Genomic DNA, 18,904 nt, shown 5'->3' on the forward strand with positions numbered 1-18,904 from the left:
ATAAAATTCACCCCACTCATGTGTACATTAAATAATAATATGGCCTGCAGAAAGGTTTTAAAATTAAATGTTCTCTCATAAAAACAAAGTCAAGCATGAACTTCTCATCACACCAGCACCTAGTTTCAAGTCTAAATTAATTGCTTACATTTAAAAAATTTGGCATACAAAACCATAAAAAGCCTGTTTAGTGAAACACTAAACATGTTTAAGGAATGTAGAACATATTTAAGAGAGCATTAATTTAACGTTAGTTCTATAACGTTACATACATGTCCTCATATATATTAGCCTATTTGTAATGTCACAAGTAATAATCTCAGGGTTTACTGGGTTTAACATGATTATTTTTGTATTGGTGGTGGAATACTAAAAAAATAAACATTGTCATGTGTTTATCTTTCTTCTTCTCACCGATTCCTGGTTAGATGACAGTTACTTGAGTCGTCCCCTGTTGTTTTAAGGAATAGTACAACGGCGAGCCTTTCAAAAACGCAGTTTGGAGCGGTGCGCGCGCTGTCTGTGGAGACTCGCGCTGCCTTGTTTACTTTCGCCTGCCTCCGCAGCGCGTGTCTCCACAGACAGCGCGCGCACCGCTCCAAACGGTTGAGGCATTTATACTTGACCCGCTCGCAACCGGAGTCGTTGTCATGGCGGCGCGCATTGTTTAGAGCAGTGGATAAAGGCTTCCGTCTCCTCGCGGTTTCAGATACACTGAAATACGTCTGCACCGCAGACATGGTGCTTCAGACAAGCACGTGCAGGTCGCGGTTTCTGTTTGCGTCATGACAACATTTCGGCCGTATTATTTCGGTGATAAAAGTCTTTCGGCCGAAAACCGAAAATGCACTTTTGGGCCATTTTCGGCCGAAAATTTTCGGTGGCCGAATATTCGGTGCATCCCTAAACAATAGCAGGTTTATAAGGCTGCTATCACTAAAAGACCTGACACACGTAATGCAGATCTGACACGCATCACAATTTCTCACAAATCTACGTTAATTTAAGACCTCGCTTAACTCATTTAACTGTGCTTGCAAGGATCCTCGACAGAACGGCCATGTTTTCATTTCTTTTAAATGTCCTGTCTTGCACAACTGACCAAACTTTATGAGCTGTAATATTTCTTTTGAAGCTTCAAATATCTATCGCTCCATTTTATCGTTTTTCATCACTAACTCTCCTGTTATGTTCTCTTTTATTGCAGTCTGTCTCATATCCTGGTGCACACCATGGTTCCCTTCTTACCAAGTTACAAGCTGCAGCTCGGTCCACTTTGCTCAGTCCAGAGAGATCCGTTTTAAACACGTTCATCTTCTCAACCAGTGTTGTGAGCGCAGTTTCCGTGGCCTCACCCACTTTCTCGTACACTCCTTTAGCCTGAGGGACAGCATAAGCACAGAAGTCTGTAAACATTCAGTGCTCAATCAGCACAAACATCATGAAGTCTATGGCACTTGCATAATCATTTAAAACATATGACTAGAGTCAAGCACTCACTTCACTGTACAATGTGCACTTTAAATGTTCTTAACATTTTTGTCCAGTTAATTTTCATGCCTTTCCCAGTCATTCTTGATTACTGGATTATATATTATTTTTATGAAAAGCACATTTTGATTAAAAAAATAAAAAAATAAAACAATAATATAATGAAATATAATTAAAATTTTAAACAACTTTCATTTTAAAATATAATTTTAAAATGTAATTAAATTCCTGTGATGGCAAAGCTACATTTTTTAGCATCATTACGCTCTTCAGTCTAGTGATTCTTCAGAAATCATTCTAAAATAATCATTTACTGCTCAAGAAAGATTTCTTATTATCAATGTTAAACAGTCCTGCTTAATATTTTTGTGAAAACAATGATTTCTTTGATGGAAAAATTACAGCATTTATTTAAATGGAAAGCTTTTTTAACAATATAAATGTCTAAATGAGAAATTTATAAACAGTGATATATTGTAAAATTATTATTATTTTGGTGTTATATAACATTTCAAGACTATAAATCACAATTTTAAATCTATAGAATATTTCCAGGTTTTCCATGACTGTGGGAATCTGGTTTGTAACTGTAGTGACTGCACTTAAAGATCATGGGCTGTCACTATTCCTCGATTAAATTAGAGTACTCGATTTAATTTAATTTTGAAAAAATTCTGGATTTTACACATAGAATTTACAATGGCGGGTAACCGGCAAGATCCCAGAAGTGGCGCATTCCACAGAAAAGAATCCATGAACAGCATTATTAGATTAGAAGGCTGCACAAAGTATTGAAACCATTAAAAAAAAACACACACACACACTAGAGCATAGATCATGCTATTATTGAGTGTTTTAATTATTTACATGCTTGTAAGTTACGTGTGTCTCTGTTCACAGATGAACCATTATCATTTACATATGTGGAGCGCGTCTCAAACTCTATTTCTGCATGCTGCGAGTTTGGGTTACTTAAACGTTCATCTGGAAACGCAATGTGCGCCATTTCATCAGATTTGTAAGGGAAATCATTTATAAATCTACGCCAACAAAAAAGAATACATCATTTGTTTCCAAATATGCACAATGTTAATTACGATTTAAAAAAAAAAAGTCTAAACCCTTGCTCTTAGTTTGCATGTTTTGATGTCCACATTTTCTAGTTCAAGAAATGACAGTGGCTGTAGCATTTCTATTTTAAAGAAGTTGCCAAATATTAAAGATTAAGTTAACATTTGAATTCAATATTGCTTAGCCAATAATAAACCAGGATTTGATCTACTGTAAAGTGCACCAACACCAGGGTGTGGGTGCCCTCTGCAGGCATTTGTTATACATAACCTATTGAACATAAGTTGATTTATGTATATATTATACATTTTCACATTTTATTTTGATACTTTATTTGAAACAATTTTTATTGCCTCATAGTTATTATTTATATATGAAATTTAAGTCATTTTAAAAGCTATTGTTTACTTAGGTCTGTTTTTTATTACTACAAAAAATATAGTGATGGCCCTAACAGTGTGTTCTAGGCTAATATTTGTTACTTATCATTTAAGCACATAGCTCCTGTGTAAACATCTATAATGGTTTATTAGATTCACAGGTACTTTTATGGATGGTGTTTAACTCGGTCCTGAAATATTTGCATTATTCCAGGAACCAGGGTGCTGTGGCAGTGAAACATGACTAGCTTTTACTCAGCTAGCGATTATTTATCCTATTAAAAACATGGTCAGATTAAAGTAATAAGACATTTTTATAAAAGATTTGCTTGATATTGTAGATTTGGTGGTGTCATTTAACTTTAATATTAGATTGGGTGCCTTTAACAACAAAGCATGCTTTAAAAATCTTCAACTTGTCCTAACTTGCATAGTCATTTACCCTAACCGACAACCACAGAAAACGCAATGATATATACGCAACAGTAACCATGATACGATGGCAATGGCACAGAGGTGAGAAATACAAGCCAAAAAGCTGTCTGTCCCTAAAGAGCACAGTGTGAATAGTTAAGACTTCAGCAATGAGAGTAGGACAGACTCAAAAACACTGAACAAGACTCATTTTGTTAAACTCAAAGGGGGAAATATGGCAACCGAGGCTTGGATGCAGGAGAAGATCCACACACACACCACTGACCTCATTATAGTCCAGTGAAGAGTCGTTGCACAGGGAGCAGACAGTAGCCAGTTCCACTAGACCATCATAATCTCCACACTGGACAGGCTTGTCGGCTTTCAGCCTAAGGGGGAGACAGTTATTGCAAGATAAAGGGATGTAACTGCAAACTAAGTATCCAGAATGAGTATTAGATTATTTGGAGGAGGTAAAAATGGCAAGATGTTTTGTGAAGGATCAAGGACACAGAGTTTGTTTGTGTGTGTTCTTACACTTGTCCCTCCGGAGCATAGGTTGAGCCGGTGATGGTGAACTCATGCAGAGAGCAGCTGGTGTCATCAGCCTTATTAACCACAAACATCTAAGAGAGACAGAAGTGAGATAGGGAGAGAGACAGCATGAGAGACATGGAGATTATCAAAACATACCGCACATCAGGCTTACAAATTCTTTTGGACATTTCATTTCTATGACTTCTTTCCAGTTGTTCATGATTATTGGATTAGGATTGTTTATTTCAGAGATTGCACTCAGAAAATGTGAAAAAAATATGATATATTAATAAAAATAAATTATACATTCATAGATTAGAAAGTTTGAAAGAACATAATTTATTTGAAAAAAGTGTTTTTTTCTTTCTTTTTTTTTTTTACAATGTGAAAGTCTTTACTGTCCATTTTTGACCAATTTAATGCTTAACGAAAGAACTCCAAACTTTTGAATGTAACATAATAATAATACTAATAAAAAAATTCTTATTGTTGAACCTTGTAAAAAAAATATAGAATGCAAAATATAGAATGCCCACTACAGAAACTATCATGATGTTTATCCGTTAAACATTTAAAAGTGTTTGTTTTTTTTTGTAATTAAATAAGTTGGAAAAACAAGCTCCACAACCGTGCCTAAGAAAACATTCAAAGCTAAAAGGTTAAAAGACGAACAAGAAAATAAGTTCACCAAGGCATCTGAAAATAGTTACAACCCCCAATTGCATTAAAAAAAAAAAAACAGCAGCGAAGAAGAAAAAAAAACAACAACCACCAACAGACAGTTGTGACTCCACCCAATCAGCTCTGGGGTTTCCCTCATCCCACAGCCAATCAGAGGCAGAGCAATGATGTCATAATGCACTGGGTAGGTTCCTGTGTTTAATGGCCTGGCATGAGCTCTTCCCTGTCTGAACCAACACAACACAACTGCCAACAGACAACACAGACTACAATAAACTACTGCCTCCTACTGAAATGTCTGCTTTCAATAGATCAAATGAGGTGAAAAAAGAGCAAACTAATAACTTTGCCCATGTTTCAGCAGAGATTTGTCCAGTTTTATTATAACTCCAGGTGTTGTACTGTACTGTGTTGTGTTTAGTGTGCACAACCAAGGCTAAGTTGTACTGCGTTACTGAACCAAATAAAGTGTTTCTGATTTTTGGAATCAACACCTCAAGTGTTTAAAAAAGCTAGACAACATGAGAGGTGAAGATGAGTTCAGCCTGACAACCTCAGACAAATCAGCAAAACCCATAATGCAATGCTTTTGGATTTTTATTTATTTATTTATTACATCTTTGTCTTTGCTACGACATTCGTCACACTGAAACGAGTCAGCAGGAGCTGTGGCAGCCCTGGGCGTGTTTTAGCAGAGAGAAGAGTGATCTTATTTTCTCACTATCCCCTTCCTCCAGTATGTGGGCGTAGGGCATGAAACAGCTGGATGGTGGAATGGAACTCATAAAGCCAATTTGGCGAAAACCATTGATCGCACTCCCCACCTTTCTGTTTGTATGACAGGTCTGAAATGGAGGTGCACGCTGGGAACTAGTAGAAATGACTAATGATCTTATGAGGTGCCGTAAACCTTGACTATGCCGGTGGACTTGCTGAAATGTGTTTTATCATGATTAAAAGCCACGCTCGAGCTCAAGTTGCATGAACACTAAAACACACACAAACTAACAAAAGTAGGTTCTTATCAATATCCGCACTCTGCTCAATAATGAAGCATCTAAACGTAGACATCGCTAAAACAACACTAGCCAAGCAACCACGTATGGGCAGTTGCTTAAAAAGAAAATCATATGAAAGGTTGTCTCAAACGTACACAATTGTACAAACATGCAGAGGGAAAAACATCCTCTCTTGGCATGACTTCACTCACAGCAAGACTCCATTAAATGTGTCTGATTAAAGAATTAATGGAGCAGTTAAATTGTAAAACTTTCAGAGTTCCACAGTACTCCTGTTTCCTGTTTGAAATGGACACACATACACAAAATTCAAGAGTGGAAAACACAAAGCGAGCGGCAGGCAGCAGCAATCAGAGGACTGGGTCATGCCCCTAAGCCCTTAAAATAAACGGATTATTGAGTTCGCTTGCTTTGCTGGAAAGAACAGTCTTCTCAGGCAAAACATGTCTTTATAAAGTAATGACCAACTTATCATAACAACTACTGGTACGCAGTGCCATTTCTCTGCATTCGTTAAGCTAACTAACATAAAAGAGCAAATAATTAGATGCATATTTTGGGAACATTACAGCATGCGATTGCTGCTTTTTGATTGTTGGAACAGTGGGCCAGCTGATTCCAACCACAAGTTACAAAAGCAGCAGGTTCTCTTTTCTAGTAAACACTATTTTTGTGGTCTGCTTCTCTGGTCTTTAACTACACTGGAATCTTTACCGCTCGATTTCCACAGTCAAACACAAGGCAAACAGACATTCGCAACTGGGCAAGAGGAAATAGAAGAAAATTAGACCCAGTTGCCTGCCCACTATCACAATGTACCCCTATGTTTGGTTGTAAGTTCATCTTTAGATATTTATAGACCTGCATATCACCCCAATGACATGTTCTACAAATAAGCCCTACTCTTCATGTATACCGACTTTGTTACGTAATTTTATCATTCTTTCAGTGTTGAACCAATTACCATGGTTTAAAATATTAAATAATAATAATATTTACTAGGGCTGTCAAACGATTAATCGCGATTAATCACATCCAAAATAAAAGTTTGTGTTTACATGATATATGTGGGTGCACTGTGTATAATTATTTTGGATATTTATAAATACACACACATGCATGTATATTTAAGAAAAAAATATTATTTATATATAAAATATTTATATTTATATGTATAATATAAATTATATATAAATCTATATACATGAAAATATCTCTTCAATATATACTACATGTGTGTGTATTTATATATAGAAAATAATTATACACAGTGAACCCACATATATATTATGTAAACACAAACTTTTATTTTGGACGCGATTAATCGCAATTAATCGTTTGACAGCCCTAATATTTACATATTATATTTATTTAAATATGAATACTATTAATATTCACAATATTTTAATCGATTCTGCTAAATAGAAGATTTTGCCACACAAGAATTTAGACTTCTTTTTATGACCCGAGTAAATTAAATGTATATTTTGCATAAAAAGCATTAAATAACACAGACGCAGCCGGATAATTTCCATAATGACCAACATAATCTACCAAGGGCAGAGCAAATTAGCTTCTGGTTTAAGACGTTCTTTTTTGAATAATGGCGCAAATGCATATGCAATAAGGTCAGACGCAAAAATAACAAATTTTTCACTGTGTGTCTTTTGTTTACAGTCATTTATAAATCAGATCTGCGCCAAAAACACCAACAACCATCCCATAACTTGGCAGACAAGGAACTGTGTTGCGATACGTTGTCATAGCAACAGATACCAGGGAACAGGGTAGCATGCAGTGATATGCAATGATGAGCCTTGATAATGATATGTGTGTGTACTGTACAGTATGTGTGTATGCGTTTCACAAGAGTGGAAAATAATTTTAGACACCTGTGTTTCCGCCTGATTTAGCCAAAGTGACTTCCGCTGTTCCGCATTAGTGCCAGTGACACTTGGATGATGTCTGGTCTCCAAAAAGGCACACAGTGGGTTGATTGGCTTAGGCGATCCTGTACAACACTGCGACATAGTGACAGCACTAATTCCAAACCGAGGATAAGCATCTTGTCTGTCCCTATAATAAGCCTCTCAGAGCAGAATGCTTTTAGTACTTAACATTACGAGGCACAGGAGGTTTAACAGAATGTTGAATCCATTTGGGAAACATTTCCACAAGCTTAATTTTAAAATTTTGTCTTGCATGTGAAAATGTCTTTTCTTCTTTTTCTTTAGGGACTCTTTAGGTGATTTTGTCAGTGCTTCAGGCTGAGGCTGACATTGTTACCTGTTCCCCACTGTGGACTACGAGATTGGTAAAAAAAAGAGCAACAATCAGACAGACATGTATTTAACTCTGCTTCTAAATTGAAACTGGCCTCAGATTATTTGCAGAACTTTAATATGTATGTCTCTTTCCTATGTTCATATGTGATGAAATTTGTTAATGTCTAAAATTAATTAATATTAATGGAAAAGGAAAATCAAAACAAGGACTACTGTGTTCAAAATAAAGAGTAATTTAACACAAAAGGCACCTAGTACAACAATACAGTACGTTACAGTGAATAGTCCGCATTAAGCTTTCTAAACACGTGTGACCGTGACTCTGCATCCATTCTTGGATCGTGCTGCAGCGGGAGCAGACGCAAGGAGCGTGAGTGGCATAAAAACGAAGGATTGCAGGCGGGAATCCCTTGCTGGGTAATATGCTGAAGACCAACGTATGAAAGCAAGAGGATGAGAAAAAAAAGGCTATCAGAAAGCAAAGTCCAGCCTGGACGAATAAAAGCGGGCAAAGCAAAGATGTAGCTGTAGTATATGACCTATAGTATGTCATAATCAGCCAGCCCAGTGCCCACCACACCATAATCCTGCTGACAAGAGAAGCTAAAAGCAAATCCATCGAATATTTTTCGATTCAAATCCATAAATATTTTTTTACATATATTTACAGCATAATAAAAAAGTGAATGGGGTTTATTTAGCATTTATTGAATATTTCCCTGCTGAATAAAAGTATTAAAAGAATCATGAACTGCATTTTTCTGCATTTTACGTAAAAAACATCCTAATTTAGAAGTAATAGGCTATTATGCTGTTTTTGAACTTCTCTTTGAAACAGTTTTATGGCCTTGCCACATTTAAAACTTGGAAGAAAAACATAATTTCTATGATTGGGTAACAGTTTTGCATATTAAAATCATTTTCGAGGTTCCCACACGTGTGGAATTGTTTTGAAAATGTCAGATGTTGAAAAATAGCAACCGGTGAAATTCAGCCATGCGTATTTGAGCCAGAGTCCGGTCGTGAATTAGAAAGACAACGAACCTACACCTCAAATACACAGGATACTCCGGTCTGTGACAGCGTTGTAATTAATCATCTTTATGTTGTATTTCATTACATTATATTAGCATTAAAACAAAGACAGAAAGGTGTTCATCTTGTTACATGGTTGAAACATTTGTGCGTATTAAATATGCTTTATAAGTCTTGGTTATGGCAAATAAAGTACTTGGAGTTACCACAGTTATAGTTGACAGGAGAACTTACAGTGTTTATTGTAAACAAATGATGAATAAATGAACATTGTTGTTGTTCTTATATTCATCGCTCACCATTTCAGTAAAGTGAAAGTAAAGTGAGTACATATCAAACAATCTGTAATAGGCAATATGTACGGTAACTGTAATATGTAAGACATACTGACACGATTTGTAACTTCTTTAAAAAACTTAATCCACGCTTTTTTGATATTAGGATCACAAGGAATGCAAAGACTCTGTTTTTCCACAACGTCTTGTAATCCTCAGAGGCATCTCTATGGGTTTGTTGCTGGAGTAATCCTGTGTTTGTGTCTCTCTCGTATTTCCATATACATGACGTGTGAATTGGTAAATGGGGCTAAAGAGGCAATGATGTAGAAGCAGTCGTCGTTTTTGCTTTCAATCAAGCTATGATGTCATACTGAGACAAAATTAAAAACGAGTCATTTTGGGACCAATAAAATCTGTTTTTAGACTAATACGGACGTTTTGAGGTCTGAAACATAGGATTTTTGAGGATTTTAAAGGATTCTTGCAAAAAACAAACTTATTAATACAAATTAACACTTTTATTCAGCACGGAAATGTTCAATCAAATCAAAAGTGATTTGAAAAAGGACTTTTAATTGGTACAAATAATAAGATTTAAGTAAAGACTTAAAAAAGTGAAGTTTTGTGTGCTTCAAAAAATATATCACGGTTTCCACAAAATATTACACAAGTATATGGCTTTTTTAATAATTTGGTCTGCTGGAATTGAGTCTATTACATAACTGTAAGCCTAAAAGGAGTTTTAGTGTCCAAGATACAGATGTACCTTCTTAATTTCATTGAGGATCCCCTTGAACAGGATTTATTAGATTGATACTAGGTTTAATACTGTATGTGTGCAGGAAACACTCATCACTGCTGAAGTTGTACAGCTGGTAAAGTGAATGCTGTGGTGTTTGACTACAGTGCTCGCCCTTAATGTTTGAGCTCTGATCGTTGCAGGTCTAGTATCAGGGCGCGGAGTGAGTAAATATTTACCACAGCGCAGTGGGACTCTTTCCGGAAGATCCCAGGCACTTGCAGGGAATTAAGCAGTTTCTGAACAGAGGGAACACCCTGCTGACAAACACAGGAGAGACCTCGGGCAGACACACACAGATGGACGTTCACGTGGGCTTTGCGACACGAAATATAACATAGGCTTCCTTTGTAAACACTGAAAACAAGGGTGGAGCTCACAATGGAAATGTTAGGGGCCACTTTACTACGAATGCACTGTGCAGTAACACAGAAGAGGAAAAAAAATGTGATATGACTTTAATTTTGCAATCATGAGTTTCCTATTGAAATCCTAAAGGTCACAAAACTAGAAGCGGGAGATGCAGGGAGGCTGATAAACTAATTAAAAGGGTGGGAGAGGTACAAATGGTGGAAAGAAAACTAAAGATCCATTCTCTAACCTTTCCTGCTCTCTTCTTTTGAAATAACATGGGAATGAAATACACAGGGACAAAAGGGTACTATAAAAAGCTATATTTGAAAATATAAATATATAAATAAAGGCCTGAACTCTAACTAAATAGGACAATATAAATGCGAAAGATTTTGCAATCATGTCCGGCCAACTTGTCTGTACAAGTTTAAAGGGTCATGAAACCCTAAACCAAATTTTCTGAGATTTTAACAGATGTATGTGTGTTGAACACCATTTAAGACAAAGTTAGCATTTGTTAGATTTAATAGGGTAAAAATAGTTCAATTTTAGGTTTTTTCCCCACTATTTTCGTCTTCCGGGTTTAAAATCTTCATCGTGACGTGGCAGAGCACAAGTGAGTGCATTGATGACTCATCAGTGTCTCATAATTATTAATGAGGCTGAGTTTTCATTTATCATATGCTCTTAATTATTCATGACACCACATGGATTTTTCCAACGACAGACAAACATGTCAAACTGTGATATCGCATAGTAGATGAGAGAGGCAATCATGGGACGCAAGTGTTTGTTTTCATGGTGCGAAGTCCAAGTGTTGAATATATGTCCCCGCGATGCTGCCAGGGCTAGACTCTGCCTCTGGACGGTTAGTTTGCCAACAACCACGGACACATCTAAACATGATCTAAACTATAGTGTGTGCTGCAAACATTTTCTCGAGAGAGCTGCGAGAAGTGGAGAATGGTGGACTTCGCCTTGTCGACAACTAATACAAGTTGCTGCGGTATCGCGAGGACTTTTCTATCCATTCAGAGGTGTGTGTGTGTGTGTGCGGAAGTCATCCACCTCCGCAGAGCCATCTTTATTATGAGGGGCTTGTAGATCGATGCACGGAACGATTTTTTTAAGCGGAAAAATGTATAATTGTTTTCTGAAATGCATTTATAGTGTCTATATAAACCACTATATATTTTATAATGACATTATAATTATACATGTAGACTACATTAAAGGTTCTATAAGCGATGCTGGGCCAAAACATTTTTTGTCACATACATCAAACGTCTCCTCACTATCGGCTAGCTGCCTGTCCCCTAAACACACTGTAAAAAAACGCGGTCTCTGTAGACACCACAGGCTCCACAAACGGCAACAAAAACAATCATGTCTCACCCGGACCACGAAACCTAACAAACAGTGTTCCAGCCAATCACTGGCAAGAAGTATTTGAGGGTGGGTCTGGGGGGTTAGTGCGCGTGCACATGAAGGGTGTGTGTGTGTGAAGGAGAGCAGTGAAGCATCAGAGGGAAGTTTGAAAAATTACCGACACACGACCAAAGAGACGTCGTTCTGAGGAACAAATTTTAAAAGAAGAAGGAGTCGGATAAAGAACGTGCGAAGTTCCGAATTTACATCGGTAGCAAAGCTTTTGAACGATGGCGAGAACTCCGGCGGCAGAAGGGCTTCCAGTCCGACATTCAGGTTGCTCTGTTTTTGCTTGACAGGTGGGTAACGTTAAATTGTTTTTTTTTCTTCTAAATTGACGCTTATGTTCGCCAAACCCACGCAAGGATATAATTAGCTAGAACTATGCACGTTCACAATTATTTCAGGAAGCACGGAAGGGAGGGGGAGGAGATGAGATGCGGAGGAGGGAGGGTCTAGCTCCGATTTGTTTGAAAATATTCGAACGTCAACACCCAGGATCGCTTTGAGAACCTTTAATATGTTTTAAATAGAATTACGATAACTGTAGGCTAATATATGTAGCAGGGCATTCAGTTACTTTTGAAAGGACAATAATAAAGTGTCAGTGTAATTCATAAGACTTTAACTTTGCCAGCTATATAAAAAAAACTAGCATTTCCTCACGTTTTACCACTGCTTTTTAGTGACAGTCGATATGCATGGGACATTGACAGTGATGGCCATACCACACCCACTCCCTCCCTTCTTCTCACAGCTAGCCACGCCCATTTAAGTTGCATTTTTCAAAAAGATTGTGAGCAAGACTTGAGCTGAAAGAGTGCAGTTTCATGACCCTTTAAGATTTTCCATTGCGCACAAACAGAAACATACACCTTGAGTGTCCTAGGGTGTCTCAGAGTGACTTCAACGTGTCCTGACTCTCTGGAAGCAACCACATAAAAGGGACCGCAGCACTAAATAAATGTTCCAATGTTGCAAATATGCCCATCCACGAATGTGGATGTAGCATGTTCAAACTTCAGCTTTTAGGCTAGAGTGATGGCACTGAAATACAGCTACAACACCTTAACACAAAATAACAAGTACTTATGCTTGCCATTCTTAGTTGTGCTGTGAGTCAGGTTACATTGTGTGTCTCTCTCGTCTCAAACACACACGAATAAGGGTGGTACAGTCATGCAAACACAAACACTTGAGTTTCTCTCTTTAGAGAGCATGAAGATATGACAGTGGGATTCAATTACACAGAAAACAAGTTCACGGTTCAGTGGTAGTGCTTATGGGTGTGATTGGGTTTAACCAGATCAAGACTTGGATCAAGAAGCTTTAAGCAGAAGTGTGTGCTTTCCGCACCATTAGCAGCACCAAATACAACTGCAAAAACAACTACTGTTTTCACACTGGTTTCCCAAATACTACCATTGGACAAACACGTAGTCCTGCCCTAAACAGAGCAACATTATAATCCAGAATATGTTTAAAGCTACCAACATTCTCTCAAAAGTCTGAGATAAATTCCAAAGCGAATTCATAATTCAGTGATGTTACAAAACTAGAACGGACCTATTATAATCAATAAGGTGGTCTATAGACCTTATTCAGAGCAGCGCCATGACAGGTATGAAAGTGAGGCTGTGAGGGATAGACTTACCGTGTTTCCAATGGCATCCGCTGTAAAAAGCTGAATAAAGCACCTAGATTACTTACAATTTTCCACAGCTTACATTGTAGGGAGTTTTTTGTCAACTGAAATTTCTTGGAAAAATATTTTTCCAGTGTTTCATGAGCAGAACGATCCGAAAACACATTAAATGACAGTACAGCCCATTGAAGAGATGCATGACTATCCCTCACAACCTCGCTTTCATTCTCATTAAAAATCAAAGATGGCGCTGCCGTGAATAAGACGTATTGTGCTTGCACTTCAGATGCAACCCGGTTTAAATAATAACAAGTTTTGATAAATAGGTTCCTTTAATATAATGGGTGTACATATGCATACAAAATATTTTTCTTCAGCAGTTTCTCTCTGCTATAAAGAGGCGATATCGCAATCTAAGGGCAATGAAGGAACAATATCTGCGTGTTTTGCCTTTACTCACCCAAACTTGTCAACAAGGCTACTTTACGCGAATGCAAATATACACCTCTGTCGTTTCCTTGTTTTAAAATGTTTTACTTTGGTGCTCCTACGAGGATCAACGTGAAGTTGGCTGTTTAGAAGGGGGTCCAATTACTTTATGTATTGATATATAAAAAAAAAAGATACAGAAATTGTGATCGACTTTTCTCATTGTGCTGAATATTTGAGTGAAACAGCTTCTCTGGCAGTATTTGAAAACTTATCTTGAATTGATTGGGTGATTTTCGTGATGATGTACGTGATTGATCGATTTCTGGAGGGGATGGATTATTGCGCAACCCTTGGGCTGATGAACAGGTCATGAGAGGAGAGATATTGCTGCAAGGTCATGTATATGTTTTTGAAGAAAGGGCAAGGGCACATGAATTTAAAAAAAAGTTCAATGATAAATATTTTAGATTAAAAACTATATTCCATAAAAAAGAAGTATTGTCAATTTTGAATTATTACCATTTCTCAGTGTAGCCTATTTGAAGTATAAGCTATGCTGTTGCCCTACTCAAAATAAAAGAACAAAAAAATCAATGTCAGTCAAAAAATCTAAAACAGTCTAGTAACTCTCTTTCTCACCTCTCATGTTGTGTCTGGTGTGTTTCTACCATATGGCAGCCAGAGAGCTGCTACTGTTGCATCATTCAACTCCATATGAGAGGCCTTGGCAAGGCATCAAAGACTTGCTCTTATGGTAAACACCACTATAGTACAGGCCTTGAAACCCATCTGCCAGAGCTCCAACCCCCCTGAGGTATTCCCTGAGGTATTCCTCAGGTGAATCTATCATTAATTTGAAAATAATATTTAATTTTTCGGGAGACCTCCAATGCCTTGCTTCATGACAGTTTGAATGATGTTCTGGCTCTTGTTATAGCAAGCAATAAATCACCTCTTGTGAAAGTAAAAATTAAAAAAGAGGTTCAAAATCTGAGCTGTTTAAGTTATATATAAAAAGAAAAAAAGCTCACATAGGACCATATGTCAGCATAAGACAGCGAATGAAAAATGAAGCTGTCATCAACCCAGACATAAAATCAAGTTCTGCCCGCAGACATCAGTTCTGATGCTGAATGAGACACCATCTCTGCGTCTGACTTGAACAGCCACATCACTCACCCTGCAGACAGACATCTGGTTGGTCGTCAAGGTCCCAGTCTTGTCTGAGCAGATAACGGAGGTGCATCCCAGCGTCTCCACCGAGGGCAGTGAACGAACAATAGCGTTTTTCTTGGCCATACGACGGGTTCCCAGTGCCAGGCAGGTGGTGATGACAGCTGGAAGACCCTCTGGAATAGCAGCCACTGCCAAGGCCACAGCTATCTTGAAGTAGTAGATGGCACCTCGGATCCATGAGCCGCCATGGACTGGGTCGGCGAAATGGCCAATGTTAATGACCCAAACGGCGATGCAGACAAGGGAGATGACCTTCGAGAGCTGTTGACCGAACTCATCTAGCTTCTGCTGCAGCGGAGTTTTCTCTTGCTCAGTTGATGCCATCTGGTTACGGATCTTACCGATTTCAGTGGAAACACCGGTGGAGATGACAACACCGATGGCCCGACCCGCAGCGATGTTTGTGCCCTTTCGTAAAACATAAGAACAGGCATATTTAAGCATATAAACATTTACACCTAAATGAAACAAAGCCACCAAAGACCTTTCAAATCTAAATGTATACTTTTGCAGACTTAGAAACAACAGAATCAGATGTTCCTCAGTCTTATATTTACATTTATTCATTTAGCTGACGCTTTTATCCAAAGTGACTTACAATTGCTATATATGTCAGGGGTCGCACACCTCTGGAACAACTAGGGGTTAAGTGTCTTGCTCAGGGACACATTGGTGTCTCACAGTGGATTCGAACCCGGGTATCTCACACCAAAGGCATGCATCTTATCCACTGCGCCATCACCACCCCTTTTTTTCATATAATTTTTATAAAACATAGCTTGGAAAAAACATTGACTTGTGAAGAGTTAGCTATAAATCTCATTAGGGACATTTTGCCCTGATAGGAAACTACATCTTTCATTACCACAATGTGTTGGAAAAAGCATTAAGCTGAACTATAAAAGCACATGGGCCATATACAGCTTATTTTAAATGACTAAAGAAGAAAACAGGGAGACTGCATTAACTCTGATGTTATCCTATCACTCACTAGGCCAATAACGTCACCTGAGGTGTTCCCTATCCCCAGATGATATTAACGCAATCTAAGTGGATTGAGAGCAGTCAAATGCATGCCTACTTAGAGCATCTGAATGACCGCAATTGAACGCAGACAGGAAGAGTCCGTTTAGACTGAGTGCACGAACAGAATACTTAAGTCTTATTATATCCTACAGTCTAATGACATCCTCCAAACTAGAGATACAAAAAAAACAGGACAGAATAAAAAAAGACACAAAGAAAGAAAACCAACATATCGCTTATATGAAAATATTCTATTATTTTATGCATGTGAGAAGTTCCTCTCCCAAAACAGGAAGTGAAGTGCTTACAGAAAACAGCATGTTCTTTTTGTCTTGATTGACAGCTCGAGGATCTGGCACAGGATCAGTGTGTTTGATAATAGACACAGATTCACCTAAAGAACACACAGAAAGTTTGAAATAAAGCAATACTGGGAATTGGGTAGTGACAAATGCTGTTTATCTCAGACGCCCACAGTACCTGTGAGAATGGACTGGTCCACTCTTAGGGTGGTGGATTTGATTGATGTGACCCTAATATCTGCTGGCACTTTATCCCCAACTAGAAAACAAAATGGGTTGAGAGTTACTTCATCAAAAGCAGGCAAAGACACTCCTATGTTACTGATGAATGCATGACATACTGAAAAAAAGTGTGTAGGACATTTGCCTGAGGGGTCATAACTGCAATCATAAACAGGATATAAGACAGGCCACTGCACAGCCATCATTCAAGGCTGTTCTTGACCTCTTGTTTTCCAGGTAAACACTTAATTACAACAGATCGAAGCTGAACTACTAGGACACAAAGCCTGAAGCAAAACGAAAAAGTGACTGAAACAAAAAAAAAAGAGAGAGAGCAAGAGAGAAAAACACCACCTCGAAGACTAACTGCAGACACACTGGAACACCGTTCGATACCCAGTTGATGAGAGCACACAGAGAGATCAATATTCGGTTCATGCTTCAAATAAAAAATAAAAAAGGCGCTTGAGGTGGGAAAAACGTAGCAAGTTGGATGAAACAGAATCAGTCAATATGTGTCGTTTTTCAACTGGGTTTTTTGAGTCCTTGCAGGCAATTAGGCTTTAAGCAATACATACTTTGTTGCAGTTTGGATTAATGAACCTTTGTTCTTTCCTACCTTACCCCAGGTCTTCCGTGTCACATGATCCTTCAAAAATAATTTTAATATGCTGATTTGCTGCCCAAGAAACATTTCATATTATCGATGTTGTAAAAAGTTGTTCTGTTTAATATTTTCATTGGATACATTTTCTTCAGAAGGAATAGATAAAAAGTGTATCCCAAAATGTATCCCAGAACTTTCTGTTTTGAATAAGAAATTAAGTTCACAAGAGCATAGAAGTCCTTTGTAACGAGTATTGTCACTCTTGATCAATTTAATGCGTTCTATAATACAATAAAAGTATTCAGATTATTTAAAAAAAACCCTCCAAACTTTTGAACAGTAGTGTACTTTATATGTTTTCAAATACGTAATTAAAAATAATATTTAAATAAATATGATTTGTAATAATTCTCAATAACCTTTTTCCATCTTCAAAACCATTTTACAGAAACTAAAGAAAATAGTGTGCAGTTTCCATGTCTAGCTATAACCCTGCATCTGGGTGTCAGTAAACTTGCAAAGTCTCATCCCCATGTCATTTAGCTCCTGGACCAGGACAGGCTACAGGGGCACTTAACAGGCATTTTAAAGCAATTAGAGACCCTTGGTGCCATAATTATACTCCATTTAAACCCTCAGGCTGAGCTGGAGGTGCCTGGGCATGCAAGAGAGCAGCCACACTTCCCAGATAGTGGATGAACGGCCTGGACAGTGTAGAAACTCTAAAAGAGGTTGGGATATCGACAAATTGAACGGCAAACTGTTTTGTTAGTCAGAGACACGTGATCTTGCATAATACTGTCATGTACAGTAAAATATATCTCTTTTTTTCTGCTCCAATCCTCTGGGGACAATTTCTGAGCCGAACAGTCTCTCTTCCTCCAACGTCACAGGAATGGCTCACATCAGCCTGGGGGTCTCTGAGGAGGGAGACAACACCACCATCAGGGGCTGTTCTGTGTGGGAGAGGGGATAGAGAGGGCATGGTGGGCGGGAAACTGTTTATGCTTCCAGAACGACGACGGACCTTTCTTTTCTCATTCTTGGATTTTATCGCTCCCTCTCTCCCCCCTCAGCGGTGTCTCCCACCCACTCAGTCACACTGCGAATGGGTACTGAACCCATCTAAATGCTAATGCGAGCAGCTTTTCGCCATACCAAGCCAGAACAATGCAAAGTGAGCTAAATATACCCAGACATTATGACAGTAGATGGCAAGCATCTGATATCAGGAAACAGGCCGCCACGGACATCGGACATAAACCTGATTAGACCGGGTGACGCATGCTTACTTGTAAATGTGGGACAGTGTAATAACAGAGGATGGTGAGTTCAAGATGTTTGCGAATGCTGATCAAAATGGTCCTGTGGTTGTGACTAAAAGATGATCAGGCTAAAGGGAATTCCTTTTAAAACACAGAGTGGATGCTTCACTGTTACTCATCCCAAAGAGAGTGAAAGAACAACCGAGTTCTTTCAAAATCTCCAGGCATTTTGTAAAGCCACATTCTGGTTCATCGAGTATTATAATGGAGTGAGAATGTTATTTTGAATCCCCGACACAGCCGAGGGAAAGTTCCACTTCGGATATTGTGATTGCTGAAACCATAATTATGGCACGATGCTGGGCTGACTGGGAATAAAAGTGTAAATAATCTATGA

The 18,904-nt window shown here is 38.1% G+C and overlaps 1 protein-coding gene across 2 annotated transcripts in view; it reads right to left on the reverse strand.

The window, feature by feature from the left end:
- Positions 1–18,904, reverse strand: part of atp2a3 (ATPase sarcoplasmic/endoplasmic reticulum Ca2+ transporting 3) — a 67,375-nt gene that overhangs the window by 20,778 nt on the left and 27,693 nt on the right. For both annotated transcript variants that reach the window (XM_039675203.2, XM_039675204.2), the window contains exons 6-11: positions 16,592–16,672; positions 16,420–16,505; positions 15,029–15,493; positions 3,894–3,982; positions 3,643–3,745; positions 1,249–1,380 (exon numbers count right to left, since the gene is read on the reverse strand). In XM_039675203.2, coding sequence (XP_039531137.2) covers positions 1,249–1,380; positions 3,643–3,745; positions 3,894–3,982; positions 15,029–15,493; positions 16,420–16,505; positions 16,592–16,672 — 956 coding nt within the window. The remainder of the gene's footprint in view (positions 1–1,248; positions 1,381–3,642; positions 3,746–3,893; positions 3,983–15,028; positions 15,494–16,419; positions 16,506–16,591; positions 16,673–18,904) is intronic.

The sequence above is a fragment of the Pimephales promelas genome, chromosome 4 (genome assembly GCF_988280905.1).
Source record: "Pimephales promelas chromosome 4, fPimPro1.hap1.1, whole genome shotgun sequence".
NCBI classification, from domain to species: Eukaryota; Metazoa; Chordata; class Actinopteri; order Cypriniformes; family Leuciscidae; genus Pimephales; species Pimephales promelas.